General features: G+C 44.0%; 1 protein-coding gene across 3 annotated transcripts in view; it reads left to right on the top strand.

The window, feature by feature from the left end:
* LOC118383912 (myosin heavy chain, fast skeletal muscle) overlaps positions 1 to 9,900 on the top strand; it is a 30,107-nt gene extending 20,207 nt beyond the window's left edge. For all 3 annotated transcript variants that reach the window (XM_052511661.1, XM_052511662.1, XM_052511660.1), the window contains 22 exons: positions 12 to 135; positions 537 to 673; positions 1,144 to 1,399; positions 1,618 to 1,860; positions 2,207 to 2,383; positions 2,480 to 2,625; positions 2,798 to 2,888; positions 3,211 to 3,600; positions 3,722 to 3,848; positions 4,034 to 4,152; positions 4,430 to 4,626; positions 4,762 to 4,945; positions 5,049 to 5,214; positions 5,381 to 5,505; positions 5,667 to 5,975; positions 6,181 to 6,384; positions 6,538 to 6,663; positions 6,792 to 6,962; positions 8,373 to 8,477; positions 8,567 to 8,662; positions 9,093 to 9,224; positions 9,768 to 9,900. In XM_052511661.1, the coding sequence (XP_052367621.1) occupies positions 12 to 135; positions 537 to 673; positions 1,144 to 1,399; positions 1,618 to 1,860; positions 2,207 to 2,383; positions 2,480 to 2,625; positions 2,798 to 2,888; positions 3,211 to 3,600; positions 3,722 to 3,848; positions 4,034 to 4,152; positions 4,430 to 4,626; positions 4,762 to 4,945; positions 5,049 to 5,214; positions 5,381 to 5,505; positions 5,667 to 5,975; positions 6,181 to 6,384; positions 6,538 to 6,663; positions 6,792 to 6,962; positions 8,373 to 8,477; positions 8,567 to 8,662; positions 9,093 to 9,224; positions 9,768 to 9,788 (3,646 nt within the window). In that variant the 3' untranslated portion in view covers positions 9,789 to 9,900. The remainder of the gene's footprint in view (positions 1 to 11; positions 136 to 536; positions 674 to 1,143; positions 1,400 to 1,617; positions 1,861 to 2,206; positions 2,384 to 2,479; positions 2,626 to 2,797; positions 2,889 to 3,210; positions 3,601 to 3,721; positions 3,849 to 4,033; positions 4,153 to 4,429; positions 4,627 to 4,761; positions 4,946 to 5,048; positions 5,215 to 5,380; positions 5,506 to 5,666; positions 5,976 to 6,180; positions 6,385 to 6,537; positions 6,664 to 6,791; positions 6,963 to 8,372; positions 8,478 to 8,566; positions 8,663 to 9,092; positions 9,225 to 9,767) is intronic.
* Positions 9,901 to 17,724: the final 7,824 nt, after the last annotated feature.

Here is a 17,724-nt window from a genome sequence, read left to right on the forward strand (position 1 = left end):
TCCTCATTCAGGTACAAAGTACTGAATGCCAGTGTCATCCCTGAGGGCCAGTTCATGGACAACAAGAAGGCTTCTGAGAAGCTGCTTGGGTCCATTGATGTGAATCACGAGGATTACAAGTTTGGACACACCAAGGTCAGTCAAAACCCCCAGCTAAAGCTGACAACAAAACACAACTTGAATGATAATTTAAACCTGTACCATATAAAATCTCTCCAGGTGATCTATCCATCCTTTTGTTCTTTCTTCTTCATTTAACTAATGGAAAAGGTGGAAAAACATTGTAGTGTTTTTCTTCAAAGTCATTCATCACAAGTATAGAAGAGAAACTAAACTCATTATCATGTGCATTGTGTTAGAGTGGTATGGCTGCAGTTATCTGTTATTAATCTACAACTGTACAATAACTAACATCTTAGAAACAACATGTCCCATGGTTTGTTTGCTGCAAGTTAATGTTGTTTAAATCAATCTAGTGGTTTGACCCTTTTATCAACCATCTGTGGTTCCATTGACCATGTTAACCTGTGTCTCAGGTGTTCTTCAAAGCCGGTCTGCTGGGTGTCCTGGAGGAGATGAGAGATGAGAAGCTGGCCACTCTGGTCGGCATGGTCCAGGCTCTCAGCCGTGGATTCCTCATGAGGAGAGAGTTCACCAAGATGATGGAGAGGAGGTGAGGAATAGTAGACATCTTGGCAAAGCTTTCTGTCAACCACCTGTATCTAATGCATTATGATTACATACTGTATATGCTGTGAGTTGTTCAGAATGAGAAAGTACATCTTATAATGGTCTACTAAAGCTTTTGGGTTAATTAATTTTAAGTCCAGAAATGGATGTAGCAACTAAGGATTCTAGCTTTATAGCTGCAGTTTGGGATTTGGCTGTTCAATTGTCATTTAAATTTGTGGTATTTACCCATTCATTCTGGAAGAATATAAAATGTCTCATGAGCTTAGCATGACTGTCAGTCGTTGCATCTAGGGCACTCACTATGAATTTAAGAGGGGTTACATTTCCCTCGCCCCATTCCTCAGCTGTAAACAAACAGTGGTGGGGGCCCCATTTTGTTGTTCTTCGAGTCACAGAATGTAGCTTTAAGCATGTCACTCACCATGTCACTCTGTCCTTTCTGTCGACCAGAGAATCAGTTTACGCCATCCAGTACAACATCCGCTCATTCATGAATGTCAAAACCTGGCCATGGATGAAGTTGTACTTCAAGATCAAGCCCCTGCTGCAGAGCGCTGAGACTGAGAAGGAGCTGGCCAACATGAAGGAGAACTATGAGAAGATGACAGCAGACCTGGCCAAGGCTCTGTCCACAAAGAAGCAAATGGAGGAGAAGTTGGTGGCCCTGACACAGGAGAAGAACGACCTGGCGCTCCAAGTCGCATCTGTGAGACAGCAACAAGCTTCATAAGGGCACATCCACATCCACACACAAATACACACACAGACATACATACAAACCAACAAACACATATGAACACACTGTGAAGGTTTAACACGTTTTTATTGCCAATATTATATATTTCATGAATTTCTATTGATTTACTCTGACCTTCAATACACAAAGTGAGGCCTCTGATTTTTCCCCCTCTGTTCTGAAACCAGGAAGGAGAGAGTCTGAACGATGCTGAGGAAAGGTGTGAGGGGCTCATCAAGAGCAAGATCCAGCTGGAGGCCAAACTCAAAGAGACGACCGAGAGGCTGGAGGATGAGGAGGAGATCAATGCTGAGTTGACTGCCAAGAAGAGGAAGCTGGAGGATGAGTGTTCTGAGCTGAAGAAGGACATTGATGACCTGGAGCTCACCCTGGCCAAAGTGGAGAAGGAGAAGCACGCCACTGAAAACAAGGTCTTGTGTCTTACTATAGACAGTCTAACTAAACAATAATCCAAACATTATTCAACTCAAAACATAGGTTAACAGAAATGTAAATCAAGTTGTATTATGGGTGCAGGAAATATTAAGACACAATAGTAGAATTTCAGCACTCCCCACATTCATTGTATGTTCTGCTCCCCTCATTTATGACTTCCATTCAGTACACTGGCATGGTGAACACTGCCATCTAGTGTTGAATCTATAGTACAGTAATTGTTGACACATTTCTAATTTAAAGTAAATGAATGCAAAGGTATATTAAACTCAACCTCCCATTTATGGTGAAGTGACCAAAGATAAAATGTGCCGTTTTCAGGTTAAAAACCTGACAGAGGAGATGGCGTCTATGGATGAGAGTGTTGCCAAGCTGACCAAGGAGAAGAAAGCCCTCCAAGAGGCCCACCAGCAGACACTGGATGACCTGCAGGCAGAGGAGGACAAAGTCAACACTCTGACCAAGGCCAAGACCAAGCTGGAACAGCAAGTGGACGACGTGAGTGGAGTTTGACATTTTGGCCATGATAGTATGTAAGATGATATTATCTTCAGTTGTTTAGATTTTAATAATATATGTGTTTTTATCTTCTAGCTTGAGGGTTCTCTGGAGCAAGAGAAGAAGCTCCGTATGGACCTTGAGAGATCCAAGAGAAAGCTGGAGGGAGATCTGAAACTGGCCCAGGAGTCCATAATGGACCTGGAGAATGACAAGCAGCAAGCTGATGAGAAAATCAAGAAGTAAACACAAACAAATGACCACAGTATTACCTGCTATAATGGTTGTTCTTGACTAATTCTTGTAATTATGAATTAGCATTTGATTCAGTAAGGAAAGTGAATGGTATAATACTCTCCCTTTACACTATCGAACCAAAACCAACTCTGTAATCAACGTGTTTGTGTTTCTTAGGAAGGAGTTTGAGACCACCCAGCTCCTCAGCAAGATTGAGGATGAGCAGTCTCTGGGAGCTCAGCTGCAGAAGAAGATCAAGGAACTCCAGGTACAGTACAGGATATAAGCTCCAGTACAGAAAAGCACAGACTTGAATCATTTCTTGAAAAACATTATTCTGGTAGTTTTCCACATTTTTCCAGGTGGCTTCTGACAGCTGAGCCCTATGGTTGGTTAAAATGGCTTATATCCATCTTCTTAACATTGAGGGTTTGGTTCCTTAATGGGACACTGTCTACTGAATATATTAGTGTAACTGGCTTTTTATTAAACACATTTATGCAAAATATACATACTATTATTATTTTGTGATGTTCAATTGTTTCAACTGTATTGTAGTGTTCATCCCCCTGCTCCTACCCCTGTTCTAGGCCCGTATTGAGGAGCTGGAGGAGGAAATTGAGGCTGAGCGTGCTGCCAGGGCTAAGGTTGAGAAGCAGAGGGCCGATCTCTCCAGGGAACTTGAGGAGATCAGCGAGAGGCTGGAGGAGGCCGGAGGCGCCACTGCTGCTCAGATTGAGATGAACAAGAAGCGTGAGGCTGAGTTCCAGAAGCTGCGTCGTGATCTTGAAGAGTCCACCCTGCAGCATGAGGCCACAGCCGCCGCTCTGCGCAAGAAGCAGGCCGACAGTGTGGCTGAGCTCGGGGAGCAGATCGACAACCTGCAGCGCGTCAAGCAGAAGCTGGAGAAGGAGAAGAGCGAGTACAAGATGGAGATTGATGACCTCTCCAGCAACATGGAGGCCGTCGCCAAGGCTAAGGTGAGTAGTGATGTTTTGATCAAGCAGTGTTGAGGAGGGTCAACTACATCACCATTCAAGTGAACTGAAGTTGACAGGAGTCATGTATATAAAGTAATGATGGAACATGTTTCACTAACAGGGCAATCTGGAGAAGATGTGCCGTACTCTTGAGGACCAGCTGAGTGAGCTGAAGACTAAGAATGATGAGAATGTTCGCCAGGTCAACGACATCAGCGGACAGAGAGCCAGACTCCTGACAGAAAATGGTACCATCAACAATGAACAACAAGCCAATGCTTTCCTTTAGTAGAAAACAAAATGTGTTGTGGGCTCAATCCACACAGTTGCTACTGTACTATTCACTGCCCTATTGCCCTACAATACCTCAAAATACATTTTCAATCTTAGAGAACAGAGACCCTATTTACAAGATGTCCCTCTGTCCCTGCAGGTGAGTTTGGTCGCCAGCTGGAGGAGAAGGAAGCCCTGGTGTCTCAGCTGACCAGAGGCAAACAGGCCTTCACCCAGCAGGTAGAGGAGCTGAAGAGGGCGATTGAGGAAGAGGTCAAGGTAAGGGACCCAAAATGGACTCCATGTCCACAGAGTTTAGAGCTTTTTCTTCATATAGACTGTGACTACGCAACCCTCTGAGACTCCTACTATCTCGTCACATTCAGAGACTCCTACTGTCTCACCATCCTCAGAGACTCCTACTGTCTCTCCACCCTCAGAGACTCCTATTGTCTCTCCACCCTCAGAGACTCCTATTGTCTCTCCACCCTCAGAGACTTCGACCATAATTTGTTTGACTATCTCACTAATCTCTCCTTGTCTTTCATTCTCACAGGCTAAAAACGCACTGGCCCATGGTGTTCAGTCTGCCCGCCATGACTGTGACCTCCTGAGGGAGCAGTTTGAGGAGGAGCAGGAGGCCAAGGCAGAGCTGCAACGCGGCATGTCCAAGGCCAACAGTGAGGTGGCTCAGTGGAGGACTAAGTATGAAACTGATGCTATCCAGCGCACAGAGGAGCTGGAGGAGGCCAAGTGAGTCACACGCAACAGAAAAACTCAGATATGGTGTGGATGGTGAGGGTGGTAGGGGGCTCTGACAAAATGTTACATCAATATGTATTGTAACATTTCTTTCACACCATAAAACCTCCCTCTGTTGTCCAACAGGAAGAAGCTGGCCCAGCGTCTGCAGGATGCTGAGGAGACCATTGAGGCGACCAACTCCAAGTGCGCCTCCCTGGAGAAGACCAAGCAGAGGCTGCAGGGAGAGGTGGAGGACCTCATGATTGATGTTGAGAGAGCCAACGCATTGGCCGCCAACCTCGACAAGAAGCAGAGGAACTTTGACAAGGTGAAAATTAATAAACCTATATTTTTTATCAAATTGTTGCATATTTCTAATTTAAAAACTCGTCATCTTCGACTTCTAATGAAAATCCCATGGATTCTCCTAGGTTCTGGCAGAGTGGAAGCAGAAGTATGAGGAGGGCCAGGCTGAGCTGGAAGGAGCTCAGAAGGAGGCTCGCTCTATGAGCACTGAACTCTTCAAGATGAAGAACTCCTATGAGGAGGCTCTGGATCATCTGGAGACTCTGAAGAGAGAGAACAAGAACCTGCAACGTGAGCATTTGACAGCAGTTCTATTTGGCTCATGTTTCATTTGCAATATTAATTGCTGTTAATAAATTCACTGTTATTATGATTCAATGTCAACTTCAGTGCATTGGCGATATCCACTGAAAATCTCCCAAGTCTAAACTTCTTGTGTGTGTGTGTGTGTGTGCAGAGGAGATCTCTGACCTGACTGAGCAGATCGGAGAGACTGGCAAGAGCATCCATGAGCTGGAGAAGGCCAAGAAGACCGTGGAGACAGAGAAGTCTGAGATCCAGACCGCTCTGGAGGAGGCTGAGGTACAAACTACAGCTGTTTGATGGGAAAAGCAGTGTTACACTAGCCAACACCAGCTACAGTCCAATAATCCCTGTATTGGAGTTTATTGTAGTCATATATATTTAATTCCTACATCCAAATGTATTGAACACAATTGGCCTGACTGCTTCTGTTTGTCCAGGGCACACTGGAGCACGAGGAATCCAAGATTCTGCGTGTGCAGCTGGAGCTGAACCAGATCAAGGGTGAGGTGGACAGGAAGATCGCTGAGAAGGATGAGGAGATGGAGCAGATCAAGAGGAACAGCCAGAGGGTGGTTGACTCCATGCAGAGCACCCTGGACTCTGAGGTCAGGAGCAGGAATGATGCCCTGAGGGTGAAGAAGAAGATGGAGGGAGACCTGAACGAGATGGAGATCCAGCTGAGCCACTCCAACAGGCAGGCCGCTGAGGCCCAGAAACAGCTGAGGAACGTCCAGGGACAGCTCAAGGTAAAGGGACTGGGACATCAGGTTCAAACACCTGAACATGGAGAGGGATTTGTTTTTGAATCTGTGGAAAATAATAGAACAGAGGATTTGAATAGAGTGGTTTACGTACTAAAGGTAGCGATTCTGGGGAAATTCTTACCACTGATCGATCCTATCACCTCTACTTCCACAAGTCCTAATGAACGTATGTCATTGTGAACCCCAGGATGCCCAATTGCACCTTGATGACGCCGTCCGTGTCGCAGAAGACATGAAGGAGCAGGCAGCCATGGTGGAGCGCAGAAACGGTCTGATGGTGGCTGAAATCGAGGAGCTGAGAGTTGCTCTGGAGCAGACAGAGAGAGGCCGCAAAGTGGCTGAGACTGAGCTGGTAGACGCCAGCGAGCGTGTTGGACTGCTGCACTCCCAGGTATGGGTCAAAAGCCATTTCTAATGAAACTCAACCAAGCATACAGTTTAAACACACCTGTAATTGGACCGTACTTGCCTTAGATTTTCATAATTTCAGTCTTGTGACTTGCAAGTTCTCTTGAGAGTCAAACACATCGTCTTCCTCCTTCAGAACACCAGCCTTCTGAACACCAAGAAGAAGCTGGAGACTGACCTGGTGCAGGTGCAGGGAGAGGTGGACGACATCGTCCAGGAGGCCAGGAATGCAGAGGAGAAGGCCAAGAAGGCAATCACTGATGTGAGTCCTTTAATTACATCAACTTGATTTTTCCCCATGTGACAATGGTAGCTGGGCTGGTTAAGAACAACAAAGATCTGCGAGGGACATTATGATTGGTGCATAAATTAAACAAACTACTATTCCAGGCGGCCATGATGGCTGAGGAGCTGAAGAAGGAGCAGGACACCAGTTCTCACCTGGAGAGGATGAAGAAGAACCTGGAGGTCACAGTCAAGGACCTGCAGCACCGCCTGGATGAGGCTGAGAATCTGGCCATGAAGGGAGGCAAGAAGCAGCTCCAGAAACTGGAGTCCAGGGTGAGTTACCAGCAGGGTGGATTAGGGTGGATTGAAAGACTGATTGCTGGAAATGTATTTGATCATATAAAAATACACAGGAGCATTTTGTAATGACTTTTTATCTCAATAACCCATCTAGATCAGGGGTTCCCAAACTGTTTTGTGGCAAGGACCACTTTTGTGATAGCGAATTCATCAGAGACCCCCCTCATAATATCAGAACACAACTCCTACTTTAAAGTGCGATAAAAATAGCCTCCACTCAGATTTACTATGACTTCTGCAGTGCATGACTGGACTAATCAAGTCTCATGCCCTCAAGTCCCCCCTCTTTGCATCAGAGAGAAAATGTTGCAGTTTTAAAGCTTACATTACAGTGAATTTATGATCACAACAAAACCAATTATAATAATTGTACATTTATTTAGTGGAGTTGATCCAAAACCTTTAAATAAACGCAAACGTATTCATCTAGTTGCTTCCTTCAGGCTTAAACTGTTGTCTCAGCAGACTTCTTCTAATCTGCCATTTCATTCATAATAATAATAATTCCCAATAAATATCAACACACAAAATAATATACATTCATCAAATTGATGTCATAGTAATAATTTATCTCTCTATTGTTACGTCTCATTCACTGGCCGTTGCTAGGGAAGCTAGCGTTGCTATGCGGGGCTACCAGCTAGCAGGCTAATGGCTGAATTAGCTTTTAGGCTAGCGGACTTTAATAAGTTCATAAAACCTGAAAATACAACATAACATCTCAAACATATGTATATACATCCAGAAATATTACCGTCTTGAATATGGTGTTTTTACACTCGCTTACCTTCAAAATAAAGAAAAACATGTATTTATGTCGGTGCTTCTGTCTTGCTGTTGGCTCACTTGGCAAACTACTCGCAACTGCCAGAGCGCGAGCTCCATAATAGAAGCAATGTCACAACATTAAAACATGCAGGAGAGTGGCGACCTCTAGTCGCCGTACTCGGTACTGCAAATACAGTCATATAATTATGACAACATGGATAAATAGTAATGTTTCAAATACAAGATGAATTGGTTGAAAGTCATATTTCAAAAACAAGACAGTTGAGAGCCTCCCAGACCCGTTGTCTATCTAAGAGTTAATAACATACATTGTGGATGAATAATATTACATTGTACTGTATTGCACCCTCTAAACTTTTCCAAGATCCCTGGCTGTTTAATCTGTTCTTGCTATAAATATTCATAAACAAATTGAAATGTAAATTCCACTTTGGGAACCACTGACCCAGATAATGAAAAGTTGATGTTATTATTACAGACCCCTTCAATTAAAATAATGAAATGCCCCTTGACTGGGTAGAAGACTATCCTCTGTTTTACAAAATTTGATTTCACCACCTCAAACAAATGCCTAAATGTATTTCTTCCACAAAGGTGCGTGAGCTCGAGACTGAGGTGGAGGCCGAGCAGAGAAGAGGTGTAGACGCAGTCAAGGGAGTCCGCAAGTATGAGCGCAGAGTCAAGGAGCTCACTTACCAGGTAAGAGAAAGTGTGTTCTTCAACAATGAACTAACACAGACAGGTTTGTGTATAAAACTATTGACATTGATTTTGCTCTTCTCCCACAGACTGAGGAGGATAAGAAGAACGTTAGCAGACTTCAGGACCTGGTAGATAAGCTGCAGATGAAAGTGAAGGCCTACAAGAGGCATTCTGAGGAAGCGGTGAGTCACAGACTTAGTCAAATACTCTGAATGCAAAAAAAAACGAAAATGTTTTCCTCCTACAAAACGTAATGTCCATATGGTTTAGTTGAAGTGTTGCTACAGCACACCAGTCAACAATGACAATTGATAGTGCAAGTAATTGCTGAAGAAATTATGCTCATTTGTGAGTGCCCCTATTTACCAACTAAAGGAGAGGGGTTGTTTGCTGCGCTGGGGGCTGGTCTAGTGATAGTGCTGGAGGCAGTGGATTGATCCCCGTTCTGCCACTCACTTCCTCTGCTGTATCATCTAGCTCCCTGTATACATTGCTATTCTAAATCTGCTGTTTTTTTTGTAAATACCTTTAAAAACAGAATATTAATTTGCTACCTGAAGCTTCAAACTTTAAATGCTGATGTTCTGCTCTCCTTCTCCTTTCCTCACCCAGGAGGAAGCAGCAAACCAGCACATGTCTAAGTTCAGGAAGGTTCAGCATGAGCTGGAGGAGGCTGAGGAGCGTGCTGACATCGCTGAGACTCAGGTCAACAAGCTCAGAGCCAAGACCCGTGACTCTGGAAAGGTACAGAACTGCTGCTAGACCTGTACCTGACTCATGTTCAGATATGACCACATCAACACCACCTATGATTCAGTCTTCACAGAGGTCAATACAGACCTTTTACACTCAACTATTGAAGATCCCTAAGAAGAACATTTCAGGAAGGGCTAAACAATCTAATGAGAGTAATTCAGTTGGTACTTCAACATCAAATATCCAAGCTGAGTACTGAGCACTAAAGACTTGATCCATTATATTCTATCCATATATTTATCATGTATATTATTATTACTGATCCATTATATTCTATCCATATATTTATCATGTTCATTATTATTACTGATCCATTATATTCTATCCATATATTTATCATGTTCATTATTATTACTGATCCATTATATTCTATCCATATATTTATCATGTTCATTATTATTACTGATCCATTATATTCTATCCATATATTTATCATGTTCATTATTATTACTGATCCATTATATTCTATCCATATATTTATCATGTTCATTATTATTACTGATCCATTATATTATTTATTTCTTCTTACAGGGAAAAGAAGTTGCTGAATAAACAAGACCAAAGTATTGAAGATCAAAGTCTTACCATTTTCCTGTGATGCATAAAATATGATTTTCATGGTGAAATGTTGAGCATTGATTAAAAACATGTGGATCTACATACACTTCCTTTGTGACTGTGGACTTATTACTCAGCAAACAGCTTTTTCATACCATAAAATATTGTACTTTAATTAAAGGAGCAATCTGGGATTTGTAACCACTATCAAATTCTTAGACTGAGCTATGTATGTAAGGACTGACCATTGTAGTGGATATTTCAGTACAGAGAAAGACTTGGACAATTATTCAAACAGTCATCTTTATTCAACATCGATTAATTATTGCAATAATGAAACTGTCGACGGTCGACCAAAATCGTCGACCGCACACTCCAAGTTGTGTTGCCGAGAGCATAGCTGATAATGAAAAAACAGAGATCTTATCTAAATGCTCAGTCAGTCATGTCTACTGTTCCCATAAGCCACCTTGGTATCCTGGTTATCTGCACGGGATGTTATTCAACTTCCAACCCGGTTTAGTTTCCCAGATGCCAGGAAGATGAGACAATGAGGCATTGCTATAAACTCTTCCAGACTCTCTCTATCTCGGGTCACACACACCACATCTTGTCTATAGAATGCCAGCTTTTAGGTGTTTATCAGCATTGTCAGCTCAAACTATCCCTAGCAAAACCCATTCCTTAACCAGACCCCAGACTAACTGCAGGAAGCTAGAGTGGACACCATAAAAACTCAGTATTAGCAGGCCAGTCTTAATCTTAGTTAAATATAGAACTGTTTACTATTAATATCAAACAATTCAGGTAAGTATGTCATTTTTCCCTGACACTATCCATAACGTAAAAGTTATAGTTTTAACTCTTTACACTAAGTGGAAATGTAGGGATATTCTCAGAACAATGTTCTCAGAAAACAACAAACCAGATTTTTGCATTTGAAGTTTGTCACAGATCATGTAAATATGAATCTGTTGTGGACACACTGCATAAACATAAATGGTGATAGAGCATCTGACCAAATTACTGAAGATTTTAGTTCTGGGTTTTACTGATATTATATCCATATAAATGAGAAAATAAATCCCACATGTGATGTTTTATCATTGGACAGTTTGCATTTGCAAAGAAGCTTTTCGGCAGATATACACTGCTGTAATGATTCGTGTTTTTATGATAATAAAATTTCATTTAATTTCTAAGAGAAAGTATAGTAATACACATTATAAACACAATAATACACAAAATAAACACAGTGATAAACACGGAAATACACATTATAAACACAGTAAACACAGTGATAAACACGGAAATACACATTATAAACACAGTAAACATAGTGATAAACACGGCAATACACATTATAAACACAGTAATATATTGTTAGATTTCTTCCGGTGCCGCAGAAATGATTTAGTTTTCTACTGCAAAATGTTTTGAATACGTTTTGTTGCCTTAATGAACATGACCCACCACATGGGCCTTTCTATTTATATCAAAACTCCAAACAACATTTGGTATAACAACTTTCCAATAGAGGGCGCTGAACACCAAGGGTAGAAGAAGCTACACAAGGGGTTTTCTTTTGCCTCTCAGCATGGAAGAGCCTAGTGTGTTGGTATTTGCCACTTGATGCACGTTCCCCATAGCCTTCATTAGATCATGCCTTCTCAGCATGGACGAGCCTAGTGTGTTGGTATTTGCTACTTGATGCATGTTGTAAATAGAATATACTGGTGGTATGGTAAGTACATAACTAATACATTGAGTGTACAAAACATTAGGAACACCTGCTCTTTCTACAACAGACTGACCAGGTGAAAGCTATAATCCCTTATTGATGTCACTTATGTCACTCAATCACATGTATTTATAATGCCCTTTTTACCTCAGACGATGTCACAAAGTGCTGTACAGAAACCCAGCCTGAAACCCCAAACAGCAAGCAATGCAGATGTTCAAAGGTTCATAGATGACCAATGATATCCACTTCAAACAGTGTAGATGAAGGGGAGGAGACAGGTTAAAGAATACTTTTTTGCCTTCAGACAATTGAGACATGGAATGTGCCAAGACAATGCAGGAGTGGCTTCAGTACAAGTCTCTGACTGTCCTTGAGTGGCCCAGCCAGAGCCCGGACTTGAACCCAATCGAACATCTCTGGAGAGACCTGAAAATAGCTGTGCAGCAGCGCTCCCTATCCAAACTGACAGAGCTTGAGAGGATCTGCAGAGAGGAATGGGAGAAACTCCCCAAATACAAGTGTGCCATGAAGACTCGAGACTGTAATCGCAGCCAAAAGTGCTTCAACAAAGTACAGAGTAAAGGGTCTGAATACTTATGTAAATGTGATATTTCCGTTTTTTTGTTTTTGTTGAAATTTGCAAATATTTCTAAAAACTTGTTTGTTGTTTGTCATTATGGGGTAGGGTGTGTCATTATGGGGTAGGGTGTGTCATTATGGGGTAGGGTGTGTCATTATGGGGTAGGGTGTGTCATTATGGGGTAGGGTGTGTCATTATGGGGTAGGGTGTGTCATTATGGGGTAGGGTGTGTCATTATGGGGTAGGGTGTGTCATTATGGGGTAGGGTGTGTCATTATGGGGTAGGGTGTGTCATTATGGGGTAGTGTGTGTCATTATGGGGTAGTGTGTGTCATTATGGGGTAGTGTGTGTCATTATGGGGTAGGGTGTGTCATTATGGGGTAGGGTGTGTCATTATGGGGTAGGGTGTGTCATTATGGGGTAGTGTGTGTCATTATGGGGTAGGGTGTGTCATTATGGGGTAGGGTGTGTCATTATGGGGTAGGGTGTGTCATTATGGGGTAGGGTGTGTCATTATGGGGTAGTGTGTGTCATTATGGGGTAGTGTGTGTCATTATGGGGTAGGGTGTGTCATTATGGGGTAGTGTGTGTCATTATGGGGTAGGGTGTGTCATTATGGGGTAGTGTGTGTCATTATGGGGTAGGGTGTGTCATTATGGGGTAGTGTGTGTCATTATGGGGTAGGGTGTGTCATTATGGGGTAGTGTGTGTCATTATGGGGTAGGGTGTGTCATTATGGGGTAGGGTGTGTCATTATGGGGTAGGGTGTGTCATTATGGGGGGTGTGTCATTATGGGGTAGTGTGTGTCATTATGGGGTAGGGTGTGTCATTATGGGGTAGTGTGTGTCATTATGGGGTAGGGTGTGTCATTATGGGGTAGGGTGTGTCATTATGGGGTAGGGTGTGTCATTATGGGGTAGGGTGTGTCATTATGGGGTAGTGTGTGTCATTATGGGGTAGGGTGTGTCATTATGGGGTAGGGTGTGTCATTATGGGGTAGTGTGTGTCATTATGGGGTAGTGTGTGTCATTATGGGGTAGGGTGTGTCATTATGGGGTAGTGTGTGTCATTATGGGGTAGGGTGTGTCATTATGGGGTAGGGTGTGTCATTATGGGGTAGGGTGTGTCATTATGGGGTAGTGTGTGTCATTATGGGGTAGTGTGTGTCATTATGGGGTAGTGTGTGTCATTATGGGGTAGGGTGTGTCATTATGGGGTAGTGTGTGTCATTATGGGGTAGTGTGTGTCATTATGGGGTAGTGTGTGTCATTATGGGGTAGGGTGTGTCATTATGGGGTAGGGTGTGTCATTATGGGGTAGGGTGTGTCATTATGGGGTAGTGTGTGTCATTATGGGGTAGGGTGTGTCATTATGGGGTAGGGTGTGTCATTATGGGGTAGTGTGTGTCATTATGGGGTAGGGTGTGTCATTATGGGGTAGGGTGTGTCATTATGGGGTAGGGTGTGTCATTATGGGGTAGTGTGTGTCATTATGGGGTAGTGTGTGTCATTATGGGGTAGTGTGTGTCATTATGTGTGTCATTATGGGGTAGTGTGTGTCATTATGGGGTAGTGTGTGTCATTATGGGGTAGGGTGTGTCATTATGGGGTAGGGTGTGTCATTATGGGGTAGTGTGTGTCATTATGGGGTAGGGTGTGTCATTATGGGGTAGTGTGTGTCATTATGGGGTAGGGTGTGTCATTATGGGGTAGGGTGTGTCATTATGGGGTAGGGTGTGTCATTATGGGGTAGTGTGTGTCATTATGGGGTAGTGTGTGTCATTATGGGGTAGTGTGTGTCATTATGGGGTAGTGTGTGTCATTATGGGGTAGTGTGTGTCATTATGGGGTAGTGTGTGTCATTATGGGGTAGGGTGTGTCATTATGGGGTAGTGTGTGTCATTATGGGGTAGGGTGTGTCATTATGGGGTAGTGTGTGTCATTATGGGGTAGGGTGTGTCATTATGGGGTAGGGTGTGTAGATTGATGTGGTGGGAAAAAACTGTAATCCATTTCAGAATAAGGCTGTGACAAAATATGGAAAAAGTCAAGGGGTCTGAATACTATCAGATCAAATCAAATTGTATTTGTCACATACACATGGTTAGCAGATGTTAATGCGAGTGTAGCGAAATGCTTGTGCTTCTAGTTCCGACAATGCAGTAATAACCAACAAGCACACTGATCAATGCCTAAGAAGCCAGTGCGTTATTGAGATGACTGCGATGTTAAAGTGTACCGTTATTATGACTGTTTGACCTAGTAGGACTTGTTGGTCCATGGCCCTGTTCGTGGGATAAATTGCAGAACTATAAAGCAGAAGCTCCTATCATCAGGTCTTCAGTCATCCCAGATATAACAGCTGCCATAGAGGTCCAGCCTATTACCGAATCAGCAGTTAAAGGTCGACTGCCCTTAAAAACCAACTTCTCCTTTGGGAAACGGCCTATGATGCATGATATGAGTCAGAAACATTTACTCTAGTGTCAACATTGACTACAAACTGTGAATAGGATCATTTTGGTCATAAAACAGAGTTTGGTAAGTCACTGAGTAACAACGGGTACATGAAGGTTTGGTTAGGATTACAATTATGGCAACAATTCATACAAACTAGGGTTGTGCAGATCTCATCTCAGTATCACACTTGATACTTATAATCGTATTTACTCGTGATCGGAAACCCGGACGTGCGCCTTAAATGCTGGTAAATCACCTCACAGCGCATGTCAGAGCACATCCTTATGTTCCTTCACCTCACAGCGCATGTCAGAGCACATCCTTATGTTCCTTCACCTCACAGCGCATGTCAGAGCACATCCTTATGTTCCTTCACCTCACAGCGCATGTCAGAGCACATCCTTATGTTCCTTCACCTCACAGCGAATGTCAGAGCACATCCTTATGTTCCTTCACCTCACAGCGCATGTCAGAGCACATCCTTATGTTCCTTCACCTCACAGCGCGTGTCAGAGCACATCCTTATGTTCCTTCACCTCACAGCGCATGTCAGAGCACATCCTTATGTTCCTTCACCTCACAGCGAATGTCAGAGCACATCCTTATGTTCCTTCACCTCACAGCGCGTGTCAGAGCACATCCTTATGTTCCTTCACCTCACAGCGCATGTCAGAGCACATCCTTATGTTCCTTCACCTCACAGCGCATGTCAGAGCACATCCTTAGGTTCCTTCACCTCACAGCGCATGTCAGAGCACATCCTTATGTTCCTTCACCTCACAGCGCATGTCAGAGCACATCCTTATGTTCCTTCACCTCACAGCGCGTGTCAGAGCACATCCTTATGTTCCTTCACCTCACAGCGCATGTCAGAGCACATCCTTAGGTTCCTTCACCTCACAGCGCATGTCAGAGCACATCCTTATGTTCCTTCACCTCACAGCGCATGTCAGAGCACATCCTTAGGTTCCTTCACCTCACAGCGCATGTCAGAGCACATCCTTAGGTTCCTTCATCTCACAGCGCATGTCAGAGCACATCCTTATGTTCCTTCACCTCACAGCGCATGTCAGAGCACATCCTTATGTTCCTTCACCTCACAGCGCATGTCAGAGCACATCCTTATGTTCCTTCACCTCACAGCGCATGTCAGAGCACATCCTTATGTTCCTTCACCTCACAGCGCATGTCAGAGCACATCCTTATGTTCCTTCACCTCACAGCGCATGTCAGAGCACATCCTTATGTTCCTTCACCTCACAGCGCATGTCAGAGCACATCCTTATGTTCCTTCACCTCACAGTGCATGTCAGAGCACATCCTTCTGTTCCTTCACCTCACAGCGCATGTCAGAGCACATCCTTATGTTCCTTCACCTCACAGCGCATGTCAGATGTTCCTTCACCTCACAGCGCATGCACATCCTTATGTTCCTTCACCTCACAGCGCATGTCAGAGCACATCCTTATGTTCCTTCACCTCACAGTGCATGTCAGAGCACATCCTTCTGTTCCTTCACCTCACAGCGCATGTCAGAGCACATCCTTATGTTCCTTCACCTCACAGCGCATGTCCGAGCACATCCTTATGTTCCTTCACCTCACAGCGCATGTCAGAGCACATCCTTATGTTCCTTCACCTCACAGCGCATGTCAGAGCACATCCTTATGTTCCTTCACCTCACAGCGCATGTCAGAGCACATCCTTCTGTTCCTTCACCTCACAGTGCATGTCAGAGCACATCCTTATGTTCCTTCACCTCACAGCGCATGTCAGAGCACATCCTTATGTTCCTTCACCTCACAGCGCATGTCAGAGCACATCCTTATGTTCCTTCACCTCACAGCGCATGTCAGAGCACATCCTTATGTTCCTTCACCTCACAGCGCATGTCAGAGCACATCCTTATGTTCCTTCACCTCACAGCGCATGTCAGAGCACATCCTTATGTTCCTTCACCTCACAGCGCATGTCAGAGCACATCCTTATGTTCCTTCACCTCAGCGCAGCGCATGTCAGAGCACATCCTTATGTTCCTTCACCTCACAGCGCATGTCAGAGCACATCCTTATGTTCCTTCACCTCACAGCGCATGTCAGAGCACATCCTTATGTTCCTTCACCTCACAGCGCATGTCAGAGCACATCCTTATGTTCCTTCACCTCACAGCGCATGTCAGAGCACATCCTTATGTTCCTTCACCTCACAGCGCATGTCAGAGCACATCCTTATGTTCCTTCACCTCACAGCGCATGTCAGAGCACATCCTTATGTTCCTTCACCTCACAGCGCATGTCAGAGCACATCCTTATGTTCCTTCACCTCACAGCGCATGTCAGAGCACATCCTTATGTTCCTTCACCTCACAGCGCATGTCAGAGCACATCCTTATGTTCCTTCACCTCACAGCGCATGTCAGAGCTTCACCTCACACATCCTTATGTTCCTTCACCTCACAGCGCATGTCAGAGCACATCCTTATGTTCCTTCACCTCACAGCGCATGTCAGAGCACATCCTTATGTTCCTTCACCTCACAGCGCATGTCAGAGCACATCCTTATGTTCCTTCACCTCACAGCGCATGTCAGAGCACATCCTTATGTTCCTTCACCTCACAGCGCATGTCAGAGCACATCCTTATGTTCCTTCACCTCACAGCGCATGTCAGAGCACATCCTTATGTTCCTTCACCTCACAGCGCATGTCAGAGCACATCCTTATGTTCCTTCACCTCACAGCGCATGTCAGAGCACATCCTTATGTTCCTTCACCTCACAGCGCATGTCAGAGCACATCCTTCTGTTCCTTCACCTCACAGCGCATGTCAGAGCACATCCTTATGTTCCTTCACCTCACAGCGCATGTCAGAGCACATCCTTATGTTCCTTCACCTCACAGCGCATGTCAGAGCACATCCTTATGTTCCTTCACCTCACAGCGCATGTCAGAGCACATCCTTCTGTTCCTTCACACCGACTGATGAAAATGCCTATGGTTTACTTACTTAGTCCTATTCAGTGATAAACTAAATAGGCTAATACATCGCCTAATGTATGGCTGCTTACCACTGCCTGCATGCGTTCCAGACACAGAGGTTATTGTGAATTCTCTTGCCCCATGTATTGTTTCACTTTGGAGGGGAGC

This window comes from Oncorhynchus keta, unplaced genomic scaffold (genome assembly GCF_023373465.1).
Source record: "Oncorhynchus keta strain PuntledgeMale-10-30-2019 unplaced genomic scaffold, Oket_V2 Un_contig_7163_pilon_pilon, whole genome shotgun sequence".
NCBI lineage: Eukaryota > Metazoa > Chordata > Actinopteri > Salmoniformes > Salmonidae > Oncorhynchus > Oncorhynchus keta.